General features: G+C 46.1%; 1 protein-coding gene across 1 annotated transcript in view; it reads right to left on the bottom strand.

Moving 5' to 3' along the window:
- The window catches only part of UNC5D (unc-5 netrin receptor D), a 187,356-nt gene that overhangs the window by 149,736 nt on the left and 16,367 nt on the right, over nucleotides 1-21,253 (bottom strand). Inside the window, exons 3-4 of the mRNA XM_090053908.1 lie at nucleotides 12,988-13,131; nucleotides 2,065-2,168 (exon numbers count right to left, since the gene is read on the bottom strand). Of these exons, the coding sequence (XP_089910034.1) occupies nucleotides 2,065-2,168; nucleotides 12,988-13,131 (248 nt within the window). The remainder of the gene's footprint in view (nucleotides 1-2,064; nucleotides 2,169-12,987; nucleotides 13,132-21,253) is intronic.

Below are 21,253 nucleotides of genomic sequence, written 5' to 3'. Positions count from 1 at the left end.
AATGTCCTGGGATTTTATTTTATACACGTTATTACTACTACTGTACAGTGCATCACAGAAAGCCCATTTTGCCTGACAAATCATGGACAGAATTCCTATTTCAACACGTTTGGCAGTTCTCTGCAACACCATACCATTTTCTCTAGTACAACTGAGGTCTGGGGAAAAGGATGCCCCACCAAAGAAGATACAGTAGCAGAAATTCTCTTGATGGATGGATGAACGCTAGGTGTGTAGATACACGCTCCTCTTTGCCTCACCCTTTATACATTTTTACCTGATCTGCAAGAGACACTTAACTTGTATTCCAATTTGCTTCATTTCTCATCTCTTCTAGTGTTTTTGATGTCATGCTCACAGCATGCATTCTGTGCAAGTAAGAAAACACTTTTTTCTTCGCTCCAGTTTATTTTTTCCTACTTTATGTCCATTTAATAAGCAGGTACCTTATAGTGTAAACTGACAATTCATCAATGCAGGAGCAGCAGCAGAACTGATATTTATGATGTATTGTGATAGAACCACTTTTCCCCTTCTGTACCTGATGTGAATTTTTTCTTCTAACCAGTGGCACATTATAAAACAAAATAGACTGCAATTAAGAGAAAGAAAGTATGCTTATAGGGTGCTATTTTACCTGATGATATGCATGCCATTACTAATTACTAGTTTGGAAGCAGGTGGTTAGGTGAAGGAGAGAAGAAAAATGTTCTCATCAGCAGTTTTCCAGTTAAATAATTACAGATTTCATCTTGCGGGGAAAAATAAAAAACTCCAGGAACCTCAGAAATAACCTGCCATTTCACTCTGATGGTGAAATCATAAAATAATATTGAGACAAAAACCAAACAATCGAACATACACCATGTCTAGAATAGGTGAAAATGTACAGTCTTCAAAAGAAAGGTACAGCACAGACAAAAAGTTTTACTTGGCGGTTACATTGCTGGATGCAACTCGTTAATAAGTCACTGTTTGCATAGCAGTTTAAACATAGAAGGCACGCTCACATGCGCACGCACGTGCATTTCCTCAGGGACAAATAGCAACAGCACATAGTTGTGCTGCTGCTACTTATTCCTGGGGAACTTCCCTGCACACATGCTGTGGCTTATGGCAAATTGCCCCCAGTGGAGTAGGGGAGACCGGGGCCAGCATCTGAGTTGGTCCCAGCAGCCTTACCTGGGGTCCTCCCAGGGCTGCAATGGCAGTGATCCATTCAGGCATGCAGAGCCTGGCCGGCAGCCGGAGCATAGCTCTGGTTGGCCACGCTCTGGTTTTGGGTGGTGCATACTGCAGCCATGTGTGCCATCCCGTTTATTTTTACACCTTATTTTTTTAGACACCAGGATTTCCCAGTACCTAATTTTGGCTCTGCGGAGAACCTTTTCCCTTGCGCTCCATGAGTTTTGCAGTGCCCAGAAAGAGCTAAAAGTGCAGAGCATTGCCATTATTATTCCAGCAGTTCTTTACATTCACCAGTCACCATTTCGGATGGAGGCTGGTATATTCTCTGCGTTTGGTAATAAAGAGCAGATCCACTTAGGATTCTCCCAGGTGAAAAGGCCAGTTCTATAGATGTTGTTAACCTAGTTTCCCCCTTGCTCTCCTCTCTAGGTAAAACTTTGCTGATAATGAAGAGGTGAAAAAATTGCAGGGGACTTTTTATCATCTTCATCAGTATTGCCTAAAACTTTAATTTTCTTTTTTTAATGATTCAGCAAGAACAGGAATCTCTAGGAATATAAATATGGGGGAGGGGGGATGCTACACACACACACACAAGTATTCATGGTTATAACATGAAAAATATTTAGTTCATTATGTATTAAAAAGGTGGGGGGGAATCAGCAAAGTAAAATTTTGCAACAAAATACTCTGTTCTTTGTTAAATAACTTACCATAAATATTTCAAGTGGCCCTGGAGCAGATTACTGTAACAGGCACTAGATTTTCAAGAGCACCTGGAACGGACACTGGTCAATCTCTCCACATTTCACTTATATTTCTATCCAGTTCAAAATGGATTAAGTCATGCCTGTGATGTAAGAAATAAAATCCTACCTCAGCAGCAGGCACTCCCTCTGGTGGCCGACAATGCAGGACAATCATCCCTTCAATAGGAACCTCCTTCCCCTGTGGGTCTTGCTCAAAGTTTTTCCGTAAATCTGCAAAAAATGTTGATGTTGTTATTATCCTCCTAATGCAGTTCATTTGAATTAGCAATAAAGCTTAAATGCTGGAACATGAGGCTTTCCAAACGCCATTCCTCATGTGGTGTTTGTTGCAAAAGTATGCCGCAGAAGTCAGTAATTATAATGCTTAGTAATTTTCTTGCCTTGACTATATCTTCAAAGCACTGGGGAAAAGAAGTGTTTGCTAATTAATTCTTCATCAGTGGGAGTTTGTACTTTACCTTGCCCATGGGTGTGGAATCTGAGACTAAGAAATGACTTGCCAAATCAAAAGCCATACAGGCAAAACAGGATCGCAACTCAGGGCCTCATCACTCTGAACCATGAATCCCATCTCTCAGGCTTCTTTGAGCTTTCAAAAATTGGAGAATAATAACCAGATATGCTAATTAGTAAAGCTATAGCAGAACTTAGTGTCCCTAGTGACCATTAACATTTTAAAATATATTTTTAAATATATTAATTGAAGGTGCTCTGCATTTTGTGGCAGTATGATTTATTAAAACTCCTTTTCCATCATTAGCTATCTTCACGTTAGACTGGACTAGCTAACGCACAACGTATTTACTTATAAAATATTCAGCACCCAAAGATCCCACGGACACTCGACAATAAATGCACAATTAGAAACAAAGCACAGGGAGGTGGTTAGAAATCTCAAGTTTCTGCACACACCTCCCGCATTATACATCCACCTCTGGTATTCTGAACAGACTACTCCATTTGGCTAGATTATCCTTTCCACCGTCTTGGGACAGCACCCTTTCATTTCTTCTCCCACAAGATTTTCAGATGGACAGTGAATTTCCTCCAGTCCTTCTTCCCTATGCTACAAAGGACAGTAATCTGCTTAATTCGACTGGAGCACCCTCCCAGAAGAGGCTCTCCCACTGACTTCAGCTGTGGGAAGGTATCCTTTTCCCATGGTGATTCCCAAATGCCAATGACTAGATGTACCCATAAGACATGCCTTGCTGCCCTGTGAGCACAAGGAAGACCAAACAGAAAGCTGCTCATTTACAACATGTGCTTTGAGTGAGGATACTTCCCTTAGACAAAGTCATTTTCTTCAAACAGAATGTCTCAAATTGCACATTGTGGATCTATAGATTTAATTTGCTCCAGTGCTTACAACTTCATGAAATACATCCCCTTAAATAGAGGAGGCCCTGACTCAGTTACACTTTTATACATTTTGTAAATACATTAAAACATTTCAGCAAGCCGGTTACTTGCTGGAGAAAGATGCAAATAACATCAGTATGATCCTTCTTATGATTCCCTGTCAAAGTCAGTTGCTTTCATGGAGGTAACCACTCCTTTATCCAGTGCCCTATTTAAAGAGTTTGTCATTAATATTTAGAATACATTGTATCCACAAGGACTTTTATTGGTGGAGGAAGGGGGAGCAACATACACCTTTTGGTTCTCTGACTGCCAGGCTACCATAAAGCAATAGTTACCTGTGATTGCATGGAAGTATAAATTGCTGTAGTGCTTAAAACTTATGATTCAGACTGCAGGCTCCAAGTGCAGAAGGAGGCCACAAAAGCCAGTATAATAACACGTGCTATAAGCCAGTCCTGGAATAAAATAGTAGGGTTTTGTCTGCTATCACGAATTAGAACTTCACATTCAGGCCCCGGGGGAGGCACACCTGGGCCACGGGTTAGCGAAGATTTAGTTAGGGAGCTTCTGGAGGGGTTGGACATATTCAAGTCAGCCGGTCCAGACGATCTCCACCCTAGAGTCCTAAAGGAACTGGCCGAGGTCATTGCAAGTCCCCTGGCAGGGCTTTACGAGCACTCGTGGTGCTCTGGTGTGGTGCCGGAGGACTGGAAGAGGGCCAACATGGTCCCCATCTTCAAAAAAGGCAGGAAGGAGGACCCAGGAAACTATAGGCCAGTTAGTCTTACCTCGATCCTACGCAAGCTGTTCGAGAAAATTATGCTGGCACACATCCAGGAGGGGCCAGCAGGGGACTGCATGCTTAGGGGCAACCAACACGGGTTCATCAGTGGCAGGTCCTGTCAGACCAACCTGGTGGCCTTTTACAATCAGATCACCAGATCATTAGATGCAGGGGTAGCAGTGGACATTGTCTTCCTGGACTTCCGGAAGGCTTTTAACACTGTCTCTCACCCTGTTCTCATTAAGAAACTGGGGGGCTGTGGTGTAGACACCCACACAGTCAGATGGGTCGCCAACTGGCTGGAGGGCCGCATCCAGAGGGTGGTGGTGGATGAGTCCTTCTCAACCTGGAAGGACGTGGGCAGTGGGGTCCCGCAGGCTCGGTCCTCGGGCACACACTGTTCAACATCTTCATCAGTGATTTGGACGAGGGGGTAAAAAGCCCCCTGTTCAAATTTACTGATGACACTAAGATGTGGGGGGACGTGGGCACACTGGAAGGATGCAACAGGCTACAATCAGACCTAGACAGGTTACAAGGGTGGGCAGATGAGAATAAGATGGGTTTCAACACAGACAAGTGCAAGGTGATGCACCTCGGGAGGAACAACCGGCACCATACCTACAAGCTGGGGAACTCCCCTCTTGTCAGCATGGAGGCGGAAAAGGATCTGGGGGTCATCATTGACTCCAAGATGAACACGGGCCGGCAGTGTGGGGACACGGTCAGGAAGGCCAACCATACCTTGTCATGCATCCACAGATGCATCTCGAGCAGGTCCAGGGAGGTGATCCTCCCCCTCTATGCGGCACTGGTCAGGCCACAGCTGGAGTACTGCGTCTAGTTCTGGGCGCCGCACTTCAGGAGGGATGTCGACAGCATGGAGAGGGTCCAGAGGAGGCCACTCGCATGGTCAGGGGGCAGCAGAGCAGGCCCTACGAGGAGAGGCTCAGGGACCTGAACCTGTTCAGCCTCCAGAAGAGAAGGCTGAGGGGGGATCTTGTGGCCTGTTACAAACTAGTCAGGGGGGATCAGCAGGCATTGGGGGAGCCACTGTTCCCCCGAGCACTGCCAGGAGTGAACAGGATTAACGGTCACAAGCTGGCAGAGGGTAGGTTTAGGTTAGATATCAGGAGGTGCTACTTCACGGTCAGGGCAGCTAGGGTCTGGAACCAGCTTCCAAGAGAAGTGGTGCTGGCTCCTACCCTGGGGGTGTTTAAGAGGAGGCTAGATGAACATCTTGCTGGGGTCGTCTGACCCCAGTGCTCTTTCCTGCCAGGGCAGGGGGTCGGACTCGATGATTTGCTCAGGTCCCTTCCAACCCTAGAAACTATGAAACTCTGAATTCTCATCTGTAAATATCCGAGGGGATATTTCCCTACACTCCAATCAAAAAGCCATGCTCCAGATTAAGCAACTCAGCAGTTCGTCAGAGATGGGCTGACAATGGTCCATAACAGTGGGCATATCTACACCTGCAATGAATGCAGCTGAATAAACTACAGTGCAATTCATGCCAGAGTTTATTGCTCCTGGGCACCGTGTTTGCACATGCATCTGGGAGCGCAGCAGGTTGCGCCAGGCTAGAGCAGCCCTCGCTGGCAGGAGGTCCCGGGGGTCAGTCTGCCAGCCCAGGGCTGCTCGCACCCAGCTCAATGGGCTACAGAGGGGCTGGCTGGGTCACGAGGGTATTTCAGTATGGGGCTACCCAGCAGACAACCCCCAAACTGTGCCCCAGCCAGCCCCAGTGTCTACACGGGTGTTGCAGAAGAGTAAAAACTCCATTGTAGGACAGTAGTTGTGTTTACAAGTACTAATCTCCAGTGGAGTTAATTAGTTTACTCTGTCCTAATAGCACTGCACATGTGGACACTGAGGACATGTGCCTATGAGCACACGTGCATTTTCTAGCAACTAGCAACAACATAGTTGTACCACTGCACATATGCTCTGGTGCACAGCAAATTGCCCTGAGTGGGGTAGGGGAGCATCTGGGCTGGTCCCAGCAGCCTTACCTGGGCTCCTGGGGGCCTCCCAGGGCTACAGAAACAGCAATGTGGGCACACAGAGCCTGGCCACCAGTCAAAGTGCAACTCTGGCTGGCCAGACTCCAGTTTCAGGCACCACAGGCTGCTGCCATGTGCTCCATGGTGTGTGTGTGTGTGTGTGTGTAAGATTTGGTTTTATTTTTTTGGGGGGGGTGGGAGCAGGGAAGGGAGTTTCCTGGAATCTAACTTTGCCATGTGCATTTTCTGGCACCTCAAATGCCTTTGAGGCACTGGAAAACACATGGTCCTGCTCATGGGGATGTGGCCCAAGATGTTTACTGCAGAGCTAATTAGGCAAGTCCACAGCAAACATTTTGTGTAGACATGCCCAGTGAGTACCTGAAAGCACAGGGAGAGTGTTATACAATCCTGCTGGCAGGCTATTCATGTCGCCTGTCTGAACTACGCTAAAACTAAAATGAGTCCTACCACCTTTGATGCTCTAGTTTCTGGAAGTGCTACTCTCCCCTGTTACACACCTGTAAAAGCACTAGTCCAAATTCATCATAGCAAACAGCCATTTCAACAGTACCATTCTCAAGTGTAAAGCTTTACTTTTGTCTGTACATTAGAGAACGTAGAAATGGGGGGATAGGAAAAAACAGTGTAGAGCACCTGCTAGGTTAGCCCAACATTTGAAGTTACCCATGCCAGATACGCGAATGGTGTGCAGGTGATCAGACTCTCTGCCATGACAGGTGTGGTATTTAAAAGGAGACGCAGCTAGATGGATTGACCTGCTTCCATTCATCTCTTGCTCTCTCTTCCCGCTGCCATGTTTGGAGGGTGGAAAATCATAGCCCAGAGAAAAGTCAATAAAAATTCAATTCAGAATAATAGTCTTCTGCAGCTCAGCAATATAGGGGAATTATCAGCTCATTCAGTGTTATGACAGTTAATGCAGTGAAATAAAAATTGAATTTACACATTCAAACTCATCGGCCAACAAAAAAATCACAGGCATTTATAAAATCAAGGGGCTGGTAAGCTGTCCTATTAGCTAACCCAACTGTTTTATTTAAATTGGTCCTGTCAAAGCAACATAATTGTAGAAGCAGTTCCAAAATAATCTTCATCTGGCCTGAAAAAGAAATGTGCAGCTAAGGCAAATTTTGATGTATCCTCCGAGTTCATGATGCTTGCTTAATTTTGTATAGGGTTTATGGTCATTGGATAAAAGAGATCATTATGTGCTCCTCTGAGTAAGAGAAATACCGTGCCCATTTTACAGATGGGTAGGCTGAAATACAGGAAGGAGCTGGTAATTTGTCAGAGTCAACGATTGAGCTGGGAACAGAACCAAACGGCTCTTGTTCCCACTCCTCCCTTCTTTAACTACTTATAAAAAAGCCTCCACTCAACCCTCCATATTTTTGCCACTGCTTCCTGTGAAAATTGCCATGCAGTAAATACTAAATGAAGCCGAGCAATATTTGTTTACTTTTTTCTACTCTGCAGCATATTTCACCAAATATAATAACTAGAGCTAGTGATTTAAAAGGAAACAAAATACTGGGATCACAAGAGAGTAAGGAGAAGTAATTTCCTGAAGCCTCTGCTAGCACCACTGCTGCAAAGCATCGCGCAGAATCCTCTTCCACAAGAACAACACAGTAGATCTAATTGCAAGGTAAAAATTGGATGAAGCTTAGTGTATCTCCACTGTCTCATAAAACTCTGTATTATAACAGTCATATTTGGGTTCTTTCCTATTGATGTGTCCCCCTTCCTGCCATGTTGTGTTTATTGCATTTTCCAGCTTCTCCTTCCTTGACATAATGATCTGCTGATGGTGAGCGATAACACTGCAGTACACCATTTCTGATGCGAGAAGCAGGGATGCGTTTGGACCGAAATAGTTTCCCTGTCTGGGAAAAAGTACAACCCCTTCTCTCAAGTATATTAAAAATACAGGAGTGAAACAACCTTTTCTAGAGTTATGCTTCTTCTGTGCCAGAAGAGATGACCTTACCCCCAGTCCAAAAGTAACCACTTGGATGCATTTAGCACAATTCATGCACAAAGTATAGTACAATAGCAGTCACTGAATAATTAACACTTGTCAGTCCTTGTAGCTGTATCTGCAACACACTAGGGATGAATTTGCCCCTATTTGTGAGCTTCCAAGAACTGCACCTCTGATGCACTTGGCTTCTTTTCTCATTGGAGTTCCTTTCAGACCCATGTTAGGCAAACAACAGGCATACAGAATATCTTTGCAAACAACAGCAATGCCCAACTATACAGATTTTTAAAAGCAAATTAAGAAAAGACAAATTTTTCAGGAAAAATGTTGGAGTTATTCACTTTTTTTTGTGAAAAACAGGAGCAAAATGTCTGAAGAGCTCAAACATTTGCAATGCATGTTTAACATGCAGCACTCAGCTTCATTGGCAAGTTAGCAGGATTCACAACCATGGTGTTAATTGCATCCCAAGAGCAGTATTTTGCAGTATAGTTGCTCAAGAAGAGAGTTGCTACTGGTTTTATTACAATATAAGAGCTGTTGATCCTTTTTGTAATGTCCTCCAACACAGGAAACATGTGCTGAGCTAGGCATTTTATTATTATTATTTTATGTACAGTACATGGCCTGACCTTGAGAGCTATTGCCTCATTATATAAGCTAGGAGCAAAACATAGAGCAACATAAGGAATAGCCTCCCCTTGCGACATGAAGGAAGATTAAGTTACTCCTAAATCTCTGTAGAATAAATTTCAGTGAAAGGTTCAAACCGCCTGACCTGGCTTAACAGCAGTTACAGTTAACAGCATATGGCTAGGATAAATATGCTTACTCTTATACTGACCTGTGCTGGCAACAAAAAGATTGGAAGAGGCTTCCTGTGACATCATGTCCAGTCTCCCTACATTTGCAGGCAATCTTTTGTTTTTTCCCCCCAAGGAATCCACAAATCAAACTGAAATCACCAATTCAGATCCTCACACATAGTCATAAGGGTCCCTACCAGAACCACAAAGAACATCTTACAACATGCCATAGATAAAAGCAGGAGAGACAAGGGAACTCATTTATTACCAGAGCCCAGGGTTGGTTTTTACTGACCATCTGCAACTTGTTAGTAATAAAGTCTTTGACTGATACACATTTTTACTGATATATAGTTTACATAATTTCAATACAACTCTTTGCCAGGCCCTACCCTGACACCACAAAATCATAGAAAAGTGGGGTTGGAAGGGACCTCTAAGAGCCATCTAGTCCAACCCTCTGCCTGAAGCAGGATTCTCCCTATCCAAACCATCCTTATACACACCTATTTTCTAACCTCCTAGCAAAACTACATAGTCAACCTTGACATCACCACAAGACATAACACCCTAATCCATCACAAGTAAAACTGGGGGACAATGGCAGCCAACAACCTGTTGCAGGAAAAGTTGTTAAAATATGCTCAAGAGATCCCAGGAAGACAACTAAACTACCCAGGAACTACACTACCCTCTGCAATCTTATGGGGTAAAATTCCTTCCTGACCCCAAATATGGCAATTAGTCTGACCCTGAGCAGAGAGACATGACCCTCTAGCCAGGAACATCTGGATTTTAGTCCCAGCAGGAGCACTGGCACACCCCAGTCACAATTCCCACCCTTGACTACAGCTAGCACCAAATGTTTCCGGTGAGAATGCCAGGCCACAAGTTAGGAGGGCTGGATTCAAATTTGGGTATTTATCACCAAGTACAGTAAAAAGGTCAAAATGCTTGGTTGTAAAGTAGACAAAGTTCTTAGGGTCAATCCGATATCTGTTATTAGACCAACTCAAATAGCTGGAAAAAAAAATTTTTTGCAAGCTTTTAGGCACAAGTACCCTTTGTCAGGCTGAAGAAGCATCTGCCTTATAAAGTAAAATGTTTCTAGTGAAGAAAATAATTTTGGGGTGGGCAATACTGCTTGGCTGCAGTAATGGTTTTCCTCCACGCTGCCCCAACACCTTGATGCCCGACTGCACCCTGCAGCCTCACGCAGCCCACCCTCCAACCTTAACCCCACCGCCCCACTCCCCGAGTCCCAGCATGGACCCCCAAAGAAGCCTACCTGCAACCCTGCAATATGACAGGACTGAATGCAGCAATGATGACCTCATGAGATCCCCGACATCTATGAAGAGCAGCAAGAGGACAAGGCTGGAGGAGGAGAGAAGGCTTCCAGCAGGGTGCTGCTGTCCCACCCAGTCAATGGCACTACTCTGCTCTGCCCTTCTACCAAACTCTGGCTGCCCAGCTTCCTTCCAGACACTCGGCAACCCTGCTACAGCCTTAAGGCATCAAACGTAGCTGGTTAATGTATTCTCAGAAGATCCTAAGATGAAGAACACGTCCTCTCTCCCAAAGGAAGGCACAAACATCACCTATGCTTCTTCATGTTTCCTGGCAGAAAGTAACCAGTGAGCATAATCTCTTGTAGTCTCCCTTTCAGCCAACTCATTATCCACTTCACAGCGGTAGCATTGATGCCTGTCCTGTCCAGTGGGGCCAAAACGATTCCAGCAGGAAAGTATATGGACCCCGCAAACAAAAGCAACCCCACATCCACAGCCACCATCACGCCCAGCTCTGCCCCAAGCTGGTCCCCCAGCTGGCTCCCAGCAGCAATTAGACTTAAGCAGCCCGAGGCAGCCCAGACCCCTAAGTGGAATCAGCTGTGGGAAGAATCAAGCAGGCCTTTATGCTCCACAAGAGCTTCCAGCACACCCCGAGGAGCACTCCTTTCTCCCCAGAGCATTCCTTCTTTTTAGGCTCCTCTAGCCCAGTGCTTCTCAACCTTGTTTGTACCAGGACCCGTTTGCAAACATCAGTGGCCACTCCTGACCTAGTGCCCCAACACTCCTGACCCCCAGCCCCTCGGTGTGTGGGGCATGGGTGTCCCCAAGCAGCCCCTGGCAGGCTGGACCTCTGCCAGCCTGCATGGAAATAGCCACAGTTTCCCACATTTTTCTCCTTTACAGGAGAATCCTTTTTGAAAGTGTGTGGATCCATTTTTGAACCTGGATACCTGACACATGGAAGGTATCGAATTTTAGCCGATTTTTAAAAATGGAATCTTCATAAATTTTACACGAAGGAAGCAAGTTTGACCACCTGAAGCCTGAGACCCTGCTCCTGCCTTTGTCCGAAGTAATTAGTGTTATCACAGGTCATCAGAGAGCTCAGAGACACCTCACCACATAAGAAATGCCTGCCCAGAAGAGCATTCCTTCTTTTTACTCCTCTGTGAAATATGAAACAGCATAACCACAAGGCAATATGAATACATCCTGCTTACCACTAAACAACTTTGAGGTCAACAGACTGTTCCAACTTTCCTCTGAGCCTAATCTGCATGTAAAATAAACCGTTCCAAACAAGAGATTTGACTACACCTTCAACTCTCCTATGAGCAATGAGTTTTCATTTCTACTCAGGACAACTTTTACACTCTTCTCTTCTATGCCTGGAGAAGGGTGTTCCCAAAAGCTTGCAATCAAAGCATTTCTTTTGCAAAAATCTAGCCTCAAGTCCCGATTCCTTTTGCCTCCAGACCAGCCTGGAAACTTGATACATTTTAAAAATTTAAAGCTTGTGACCCTTTCACATATTCTTGCAACCCACTTTCGGGTCATGACCCATAGGTTGAGAAACACGGCTCTAGCCTGAGGCAGTCATCTCCCCTAGTTGGGCTCAGCTGTGGGAAGAGGCCAGCAGGCTTGCAGCTCAGTCGACGCCTGTGGCTTCAATAGCCTGCAATACCACACTGCAGCACTCCGACTGGCAGCACCTCAAACAAGGTACAGAACAGAGATGCCAAAGAGAGCTAGCACCAGCCCACCAGATCAGTGCCCTGGGTACACAGAGATGGCTTTCTCAGCAAAGCACTCCCTCTCAAGCTCCCTCTCAGTTAGCTCTGACTGGTTGCTGGCTCTTATGCGTGATTTCAAAAGGGATCAAAACTCATGCCAGAGGTGATATCTTTTATTAGACCAACTAGATATTTGCAGAAACAAATCATCTCACTGTCATGTATGTCAATAATATATTATACTATTTGCAAGCTTTCAGGCACAGGCATACACCACACTCTGCATCAGGCATAGGTGATTGCAAAGATTGTAAAAGTATTCCAAAAGGGGGCTTTTACATCACCAGCTACTTGCTTTTAAGGGACAATCTAAAACCTATGACATGTTAAAGCCCAAATCTTGGTCTTGGTTCCCAAAGTGACATTTTTATTGCATTTTGTTATGTTTTTCCCTGCCCTTTCCATGCTGATTGTGTAATTAAAAAAACCCACCCCTTTTTCCTGTTCTCATCTTGCTTCCCCCACATCAGTACTTATAAACAATAACGTGCATCAATATTTAAAAGCTCATTGACAGGAGTAGGACAAAAGCCTCTAATGTACGCTTGCGTATTTTCAGTAAAATGCAGCAGATATACTTTGTTAAATGGTTCTGCAGATGTCTTTAGACCCTTGTCATCAGCAGAGCAAGAGGGCATGTTCCAGTAGGCTTTCAATTTGCATTAACCTTTTTTTATTGCACTGCATTGTTGTGACACCTGCGTGTATGCAATCCAAGCGGAATCTGAGAGAAAGAGACTTGCTGAGTGTACTTCAAAGAAAATCATCAATCCACATTAAAATATAACGGAGCTCCGACAAGGCAGCATTGGAACAAGTATGGTATGTTTTCCCTAACGATCTTGCAGTATCTCATAGGAAGTCCTAGCTATGACAACATGCCTTCCTAGTATGCAGTTACTTTTAACCCTGACAGAAGAGCTTATTTCAACATCTTCCGAAAGTTAAGTAACAAACATTTCTTCCACTTACAGGCTATGCGGACTGATGCCTTCCTGCTCTTTGAGGTCCCTAGATGACTCCATGCGACGCACTGACACCAATAATCTTCTGGCCCGTGAAAATCCTCCACTTGCTGCCTTGTCACATTGATGAACACCTCTCGAACCTTCAAGCCTGAAGGGGAAAGATATAGGAAATTAGCTGATACAGGATGTCTTACTCAGGCAGAAAGCTAAGGTTAGCCAAACCTATTCTTTTTAATTAAACAATTCCATTTTTAATCAAGGCAAAGCTTTAATTACTTTGACAAAAATATATTACTACTAATTAAATTCTAACAGCTGAGTAGGTCATAACGCAACAGTGAAAAGACCCGGTGTGGTCTTTGGGAACAATGTAGTATCCGACTCAGAAATGTTTCCTTTTGAGCCTTCCAGATGCTTCTTCATTTAGAGACTTGCAATCTATAGGAAAAAGGTATTCTTGGTGCCCTCAGGGGATCACTGGCAGGCCCACCAGGTACCCCCGATCAAATCAAAACACCCACAGAAAAACCTCACAAGAATTAAATCAACCACCCATTGAGACCTTGCTTGAGTTTCAACCCACTGATAACACAAGACATACCCAATGCCTGCCTTTTTATATAAAGGAAAGAAAGGATGAGGCTGGTATTATGCCATAGAAACTATCAAACTTGAGGCATTTCAAGCATGAGGGGGAGGTGAATTCCAAACTCCTGAGATCCAGGAGAGAAATCTTTGTTGCCACCATTTCCCTCTTATCCTAGTGGTCTAACCAACACAAGTTGTCTCAAGCAAGAGCTTATACTATTCAGATGTGCTTGTTTAATCCAGTCTTTTACAACCCTGCGTGCACAGCATCATCACCCGAGTTACCTTACCTCTGGCAAGCACCTACCTCATGGTAATAATCATAAACTATATTCACATTACATTGTTTACAGCAGCGGTTCCCAACAAGGTGCCCATGGGCACCATAGCATCCCCCGAGGTTTGTTCAGGTGCCCGTGCGCATTTTCACGATCAGTAAAAATCATTATTCCAACAAAAAAAGCTGTCACTGCTGATTGAAATCAGCAACATTTCAAAATTTTTTGCCCAGGCTGTATGCAACGGCTGCCACAATGAGCCTGAGTCAGTCTGACTGATGCAGTGACAGAGTGCGCTTGCTACTTCCTCCCCAAACAAAACTATGTGCATGCGCATAACGGCTGCGCAAACTTTGGTCTCTGATTTGATTCGGAGGAGATTCAGCCCGATTCAGTCATCAAATCTCCAAATCCGAATCAAATCAGAGGACCCGTTAATCTCTCCAAATGAAATTGGAGCCCTCCAAATCGATTTGGAGAGATTCAGAAAGCTTCGGTGATTCGGACATAGAGACGGCTTTAAATGTTTTTTCTACATACCTCTAGGTAGCAGGTGGCTCGTGATCACTGTGATGCTGGGGTACATGGAGCGTCCCACAGGAGCGCGGGGGGCTTCCTAGTGCACTCAGCAGCAGACCCAGAAATGGATTAGAAGCACTTCCGGTCCACTTCTGGGTCTGCCTGGGAGCGCGCTGGGGGGCACCCCCATGCCCTCCCTGGCTTGGCAACTGGTGCTTTTTGGGTCTGGGGGAGCACCTGGGGTCACCCCGTGGCTGATCGCTGAGCTGGGAGGGTGCAGGGGGCCCCCCAGCACACTCCCCGGTGGGCCTGGAAGTGGACCAGAAGTACTTCTGGGGTACCAGCACGCTTCTGAATGCTGCGATGCTGGGGTGCATGGAGTGTCCCACAGGAGCACGGGGGGGCCCCAGCATGCTTCCTGGTGGACCCAGAAATGGACTGGAAGTACTTCTGGTCCACTTCTCGGTTTGTCACCAAGCACATGGAGGACCCCCTGTGCTTCTGTGGGACGCTTCATGCGCCCCAGCATCACAGCATTCACGAGCTGTGCTGGTACCTCGAGGTACATAGAAAAAACTTTTAAAGCTGTATCTGTGGCCGAATCAGTGATTCTCTGAATCAGCATCAAATCTTCAGATTTGGATTCGACTGAATCGAATCAGGGACAGTGATCTGAATCAACTAATCGAATCATTGTCCCCAATTCAGGCCGAATCTGAATCAAATAAGGCCCGCTTCGCACATCCCTAATGCACAAATCCAGGATTCTAAATACTAAACTTTAATATTCATATTGGTGCCTGCTGCTTTTTCTTTTAAATCTGAGTGTGCCCTTGGGCACATACATGTTGGGAACCCCTGGTTTACAGCATTCAAAAGCTGTGAGGACAAAATATTAGGAATGAAAACTACTGAATGATTTTAACAAACAAGGGGGACAAACAGGGATCTTTTACGTAGCTACATGAGAGAATGGATAACACCTGGCTATACATGGTGCAGGTTCAGAGGTGGACCAGAAGTTTTCCTGGCATCAGACCCACATTTGTATGTACAACCATCTTCCAGTGATTTCAGTCTATGTACAATACAGCCTCCTGTCCTTACAATATGCCACAGAAGAATTTACAACTATTTACTCAAACCTGGACTAAAGCTATGAGAAGGGTAGAGAATGATCACACAGTTTCATGTTTTTCACTGTTCAAGGGGACTCATTTCCTTTAAGAGAAAGAAGCCAACACATCACAAGAAAATGAGAGAGAAATGAGAAAGAGATGAGAAGGAAAAATGGACTAATGGGGAGTAAAGATGGAGAATGCTAGGGCCATCTTGGGCCAGGTCTCACATCGGCCTGCCCACCTAAAGTAGGGCAGTCTGCCCAGTCTCACCTGCCACAACTTGCTGTACCTTAAACTGGTGTAAAATGTGTGAGGCTGCCCACTTTTAATGCCCCAATGCCAAGGGGTGCTATACACAGCTCCAACCTGCCCTTACCATGTCCCATGTTTCACAGATGGCATCCAGATTATTATTACAGCTCCAGATTAAGGCCAGGGCAAACTCAATCCACAGCTGGGCCTCTCACACACTGCCCCTTTCAGGGCCACATTCATACTGCCCCCCCTCTCACTGGGGCCTCTTCCACTGCCCCTCATTGGGCCACTTGCATGCTCCCTCTCACTGGGCCACTCAATCTGTCATGATCCCTTGAGCTACCTGCTTGGGCCGTCAGGCTTAACTACTCATGCTGGCACTGCACGCACAGCCCTTCGGATTGCTCACACTCCCCTACTCTACGTGGCATTAGCCTTGTGCCTAACACTGAACTGACTCTGCCCCTATCCCCTCACCAGGCAACTTTCCACATCATATACTCATGGGGTTGGCCCGTGCTGCCCTTCTGGCCCCTTCAGCCCTACTCAGTACCACTTCCCTGGTGCAGCCCTTCAGACCATGGCCTTCAGTCCTACTCTACACCTTGCTTATGCACAGTCCTTCAGGTCATAACAATGCCCCTACTCTGTGCAGGCCTCCATACATTACTGCCCCACTCTGGGGCCACTCTCCTGCCCTCTCTCCAGGCCACACTACTGCCCTTCCCTGGGCCTCTGAGGTCTTACACCCTGTGGGGCTCAGGTGTCCAAAGATATGCCTGGCCCCCATGTGCCTGTCCCTAAGTCTGGGTGACCCACCAGGATGTGGGGGCTGGGGTCCCCTCCCCACCTTTCACTGGGGAGGCAACTGGCCTGGCATTTCTGGGGAGCTCCCCGCCACAGGGTAGCTCCACCAAGCCATCCTTCCCCAGTAGGGTGCAGTTTTCCCAGGACCCTCCTGCCATCCCCCATAGCTCCTGCCCTTACCCCCAAGGATGTTCTGAAGCAACAGCTCAGCTGGGTGTTGTTCTTTTGGCTGCCAGCAGCAGACTGCTGCCTCAGCCCTGTGGGCCCTAGGATCTAAAATGGCCGCCTCATCAGGGCTGACCCACACTCCTGCTGGCTACCTGCTCTCCGTCCTTAAAGTGGTGGGCACCCAAAAGTGCCCTGCCACAAGCTCATTCAACAAAGTTTAGATAAAGCACCCCCCTCATCCATTTAAAAATGTGCAGGGACTTAATATACATGACAGCTAGACAATGCTGGAACATTCTACCTAGAATGCAAACGAGCACATGTACAGGCCACTAGTGATTTTAAAAGGCCAAACAGGGATCTTGTTACTGTTACAGAAAGCACAGACAAAATCTGTTTCTGAGATAGTTATGGGTAGGCCTGTGTGAAGCGGCTAGTATTCATTTTGGATTTGGATGATTCGGGGGACAGTGATTCAATTCGGTAATTCGAATCACTGTCCTGAATTGATTCAGCCAAATCTGATTCAGAGATTTGGCTGCTGCCGAATGTCCGAATCACCCAGGCCTACCCCGCCCTTCTCCCCTCCCCCCCGCTCTCCCAGTCTGGCAATGGCTGCCCCGCCCACGCCAGCTCCTGGCACTTTGGAAAAAAAGCCCTGATTCACTGGGTGCTGCTGCACGAGCCCCCCTGACACCCCTGCTATCTTAGCCACTTCCCATGGCTGCCCCACTGGCCCCAGCTCTTTAAGGAACCCCCCTCCCCCCAAAACCCCAGACTCACCATTTCCTGCTCCCGAAGCCCTGAGGCTGCTACAGGAGCTGGTGAGTTCTGTTTTTTTTTTTAATATTTTTTTCTTAAAGGGCCAGAGCTGGGCTGGATGGGGCAGCCATGGCGGGGTAGGAGGCTCATACAGAGCATGGGGCAGTGGGGGGCAGCAGAGATAGCCCCCCCCACAGCACCCAGTGAGTAGGGGCTTTTTTGGGGAGCAGCCAGGGGGTAGGGGTGGCTGAGGAAGCAGGCTGGGGACGGGGCCTGGCAGGGTTCCCCCCATTGCCCCCACCTACTTCCTCCAGCTCCCGCCTCCCCCAACCCCTACTTACCAGCTCCACATCTAGGTCCAGCTCCCTGATGCAGTGGGCGGGGACTGCCTGAATCGCCAAAGCTCTCCAAATCTTTTCCAAAGAAAATCAATTAGCACCTTTTTATTTGTCTCCTGTTTGATTCAGATTTGGAGATTCGGCCGCTGAATTGAGCCAAATCTCCTCCATATTGAATCAGCACCTGAAGCCTCACAGAGCCCTAGTAATAGGTAAGGAACAAGGAAGTTGATTTTTCCATAAAAGCACAGTGCTACACTGGCTAGCGCTATGGAATAAAGAGACTTGGGGGTCATCATTAACCATAAGATGAACATGAGCCTGCAATGCAATGCTGCAGGTAGTAAAGCGACCAAAACGCTGGCTTGCATCCATAGATGCTTCTCAAGCAAAGCCCAGGATGTCATTCTCCCACTGTACTCGGCCTTGGTGAGGCCGCAGCTGGAGTACTGCATCCAGTTTTGGGCTCCGCAATTCAAAAAGGATGTGGAGAAGCTTGAGAGAGTCCAGAGGAGAGCCACGCGCATGGTCAGACGTCAGGAAAACAGACCTTACGACGAGAGGCTGAGAGCCATGGGGCTCTTTAGCTTGGAAAAGCACAGGCTCAGGGGTGATCTGATGGCCTCCTTTAAGTTTATCAGGGGTGACCACCAGTATCTGGGGGAAAGCTTGTTCACCAGAGCGCCCCAAGGGATGATGCGGTCAAACAGTTATAAACTACTGCACGAACATTTCAGGCTGGACATAAGGAAGAATTTCTTTACTGTCCGAGCCCCCAAGGTCTGGAACAGTCTGCCATCAGAGGTGGTTCAAGCACCTACATTGAACACCTTCAAGAGTAAATTGGATGCTTATCTTGCTGGGATCCTATGACCCCAGCTGACTTCCTGCCCTTCAGGCGGGAGGCCGGATTCGATGATCTTCCAAGGTCCCTTCCAGCCCTAATGTTTAGGAAATCTATGAAATCTATGACACATCAGTGTCTTATGTTTTGATTAGTAAAATGTGAAGTGGGCCACAGGCATTTCCATCTTGACTGGAGAGAGGTATTACCACATCACAAATTGAAAGAGGATATTCTAGAGATTGTCACAAGGGAGAAAAAAGAGGAAAATAAAATTTGCATTACAGAGCACAGTCAGGCTCCTCCTGTAACTTAGGTCAGTGGATTCTACCCACTTCACAGAGAGATTATCTTAATTTAGAGAGAAGAAACAGGCATGCATTGCCTTCTTTTCTTCTGTCCTGGTACACCACTTCTTTATTGCATATATTAGTGATGTTAGCTATGTTTTTGACAGCCACTTTTTAGAATCTCGAGGGAAAGAAGAGATAATCATAATAAGAGTTAAAAGGCTTTAAGAATAATTTGAAAGACAGTTGGTCATAAAAGCCTTAATCTGAAAATGGAGCACATTTACTCCTGCCGCTTTTCCCTCACCCCTCCTGCATAGTCTCAAGATACTTATTTCTCTTGGACTAGAAATGAATGGAAACTCAATCTCAAAAATATTTCATGCTTGTAAAGTTTATAAAGCAGCAAGAAATTTCTAAACCTGAACTCCATAAATTGGCTCCCACTTAATCTCAGGCATCATTAACAGTTGGGCTTTTCACTTCTGAAAGGCATTAAGAAGTCAACTTGTTCATTCAACAAACAGTAGACATAAGGCCCAACAGGAGTACTAGGGCGATGGTCAGATCAGGATGGCTTAGAGACATATACATTTGCCTTATGCTGCATATATGGAAAGTCCAGCAACACACTACAGCAACTTGTTAGAGTGGAATCTAGAAGAAATGCTTAAGGCTAAATACAGAGAGTCAAAAAGCCTGAGGCTGAACCAATTCAATCTTTGCAGGTTATTTTAAATTGCGTGATTGAACTGATAAGCAAGTGAACAGACATTTACGTTTGATTCTGGAAATGCAGCCATGTGCCCGCAGTGGCCCAGGCCAGAAGTCAGGGAGCACTAGAGCATGCCTCCCTGCTCAGCTGGAGCAGACAGTTTTGGCCAAAGCTAGCCCACCCACCCTGTGGGGAGGGGAGTGGGGGGCTAACAGAGGAGGTAAAAGCATTCTGGTCTGCTGGGGGACTGTGAGTTAACTTGAATCTGGAGGGGATGTGGGACAGAAGTTCAATAAACCGATTTAACTTAAATCAGTTAAGTCTGATACTGTATCCATCCTGGTTTATTTTAAACCAGTTTTGGCTAGTTCAAAAGCAGTTTATGTGCATGGAACATCTCTCACAAACTATTTCCTGTGGCAACGGGTAAGTGGTGATGGGGACAGGAACAGCGATCTCTGGGAGTTTCTAGTCACAAATTTGTACATAGGCAGCAGTCATGTGATGGATGTTTTGCACTTACTGAGACAAAAGTACAAATTGGCAACTGAGGCTATGACTCAGCAGTCCTCTTTAGGATCCCTTCTGCTCACCTTGAACAGGGAAGGGGCTAGAAAAGGTGCCCAAAACATAGGCTGTCTCAAACCACCCTGGCTGGGTCACTGCACCCAGTGGGATCACTCTTCCTGTGACCAAAGCCAACAAAATAAGGTACTGAAATTCTCCACGTGAAGTGTCCGCGCTCTCATGGATTCCCTGAACAATGAGTGTCCTGAAAGGAGAACTGCCATAGTAGCTAAAGAACTTGTAAAATATCACACCAATACTGTGGCCCTAAGCAAGATCCACTGGGCAGATGAAAGCCAAATTAAAAAAGGAGGAGGTGGCTACAGCTTTTTTGGAAAGGAAAGTCACCCGAAGAGAAGCGCATTCAAGGGGTTCACTTTGCCATCAAGAACAAGATCATCAGTCAGCTTTCAGAACTCCCTGTGGGCATTAACACATGCCTTATGACTCTCCGCCTTCAGCTCAATAATGATGGGTATGCTACATTCATCAGTGCATACGTCCTCACTTGACAATGAAGAAGTCAACAAGGAACAGTTCTACTGTGCTCTTGACTGCCACTGGCAAGAAAGACAAGCTTATCCTCATGGGTGACTTCAATGCAAGAGTTGGGCAACACTGGAGTGGCACCACTGGGAAAGCAGGGATGGAAAAACATCAATTCCAGTGGTATCCTCCTCCTCAGTAAATGTACAGCACATGACTGGCTCATCACAAATACTATCTTCAGACAGAGTGACAAATATGAGACCACTTGAAAAACACCCACACTCCAATCACTGGCATCTTCTTGACTATCTTCTTGTCAGATCCTGTGATCATACTGATATCTGTATCACCCAAGTCCTAAGAGGTGCAGATGACTGTTGGATGAACCACTGTTTAGTCAGATCAGTCATTGACATGCAGCTTCCACCGCAACACCATAAACAACTGAAAGGAATGCAGAAGGGATTTAACATCAGGGTGCTCCAAGACCAAGCTAGATATGAGGCTCCTGAGCAATACCTTATTGAGA

This window comes from Crocodylus siamensis, chromosome 6, assembly GCF_052110815.1.
Source record: "Crocodylus siamensis isolate JL-2025a chromosome 6, ASM5211081v1, whole genome shotgun sequence".
In the NCBI taxonomy this organism is placed as follows: domain Eukaryota; kingdom Metazoa; phylum Chordata; order Crocodylia; family Crocodylidae; genus Crocodylus; species Crocodylus siamensis.
This window is presented reverse-complemented; position numbering and strand designations above follow the sequence as displayed.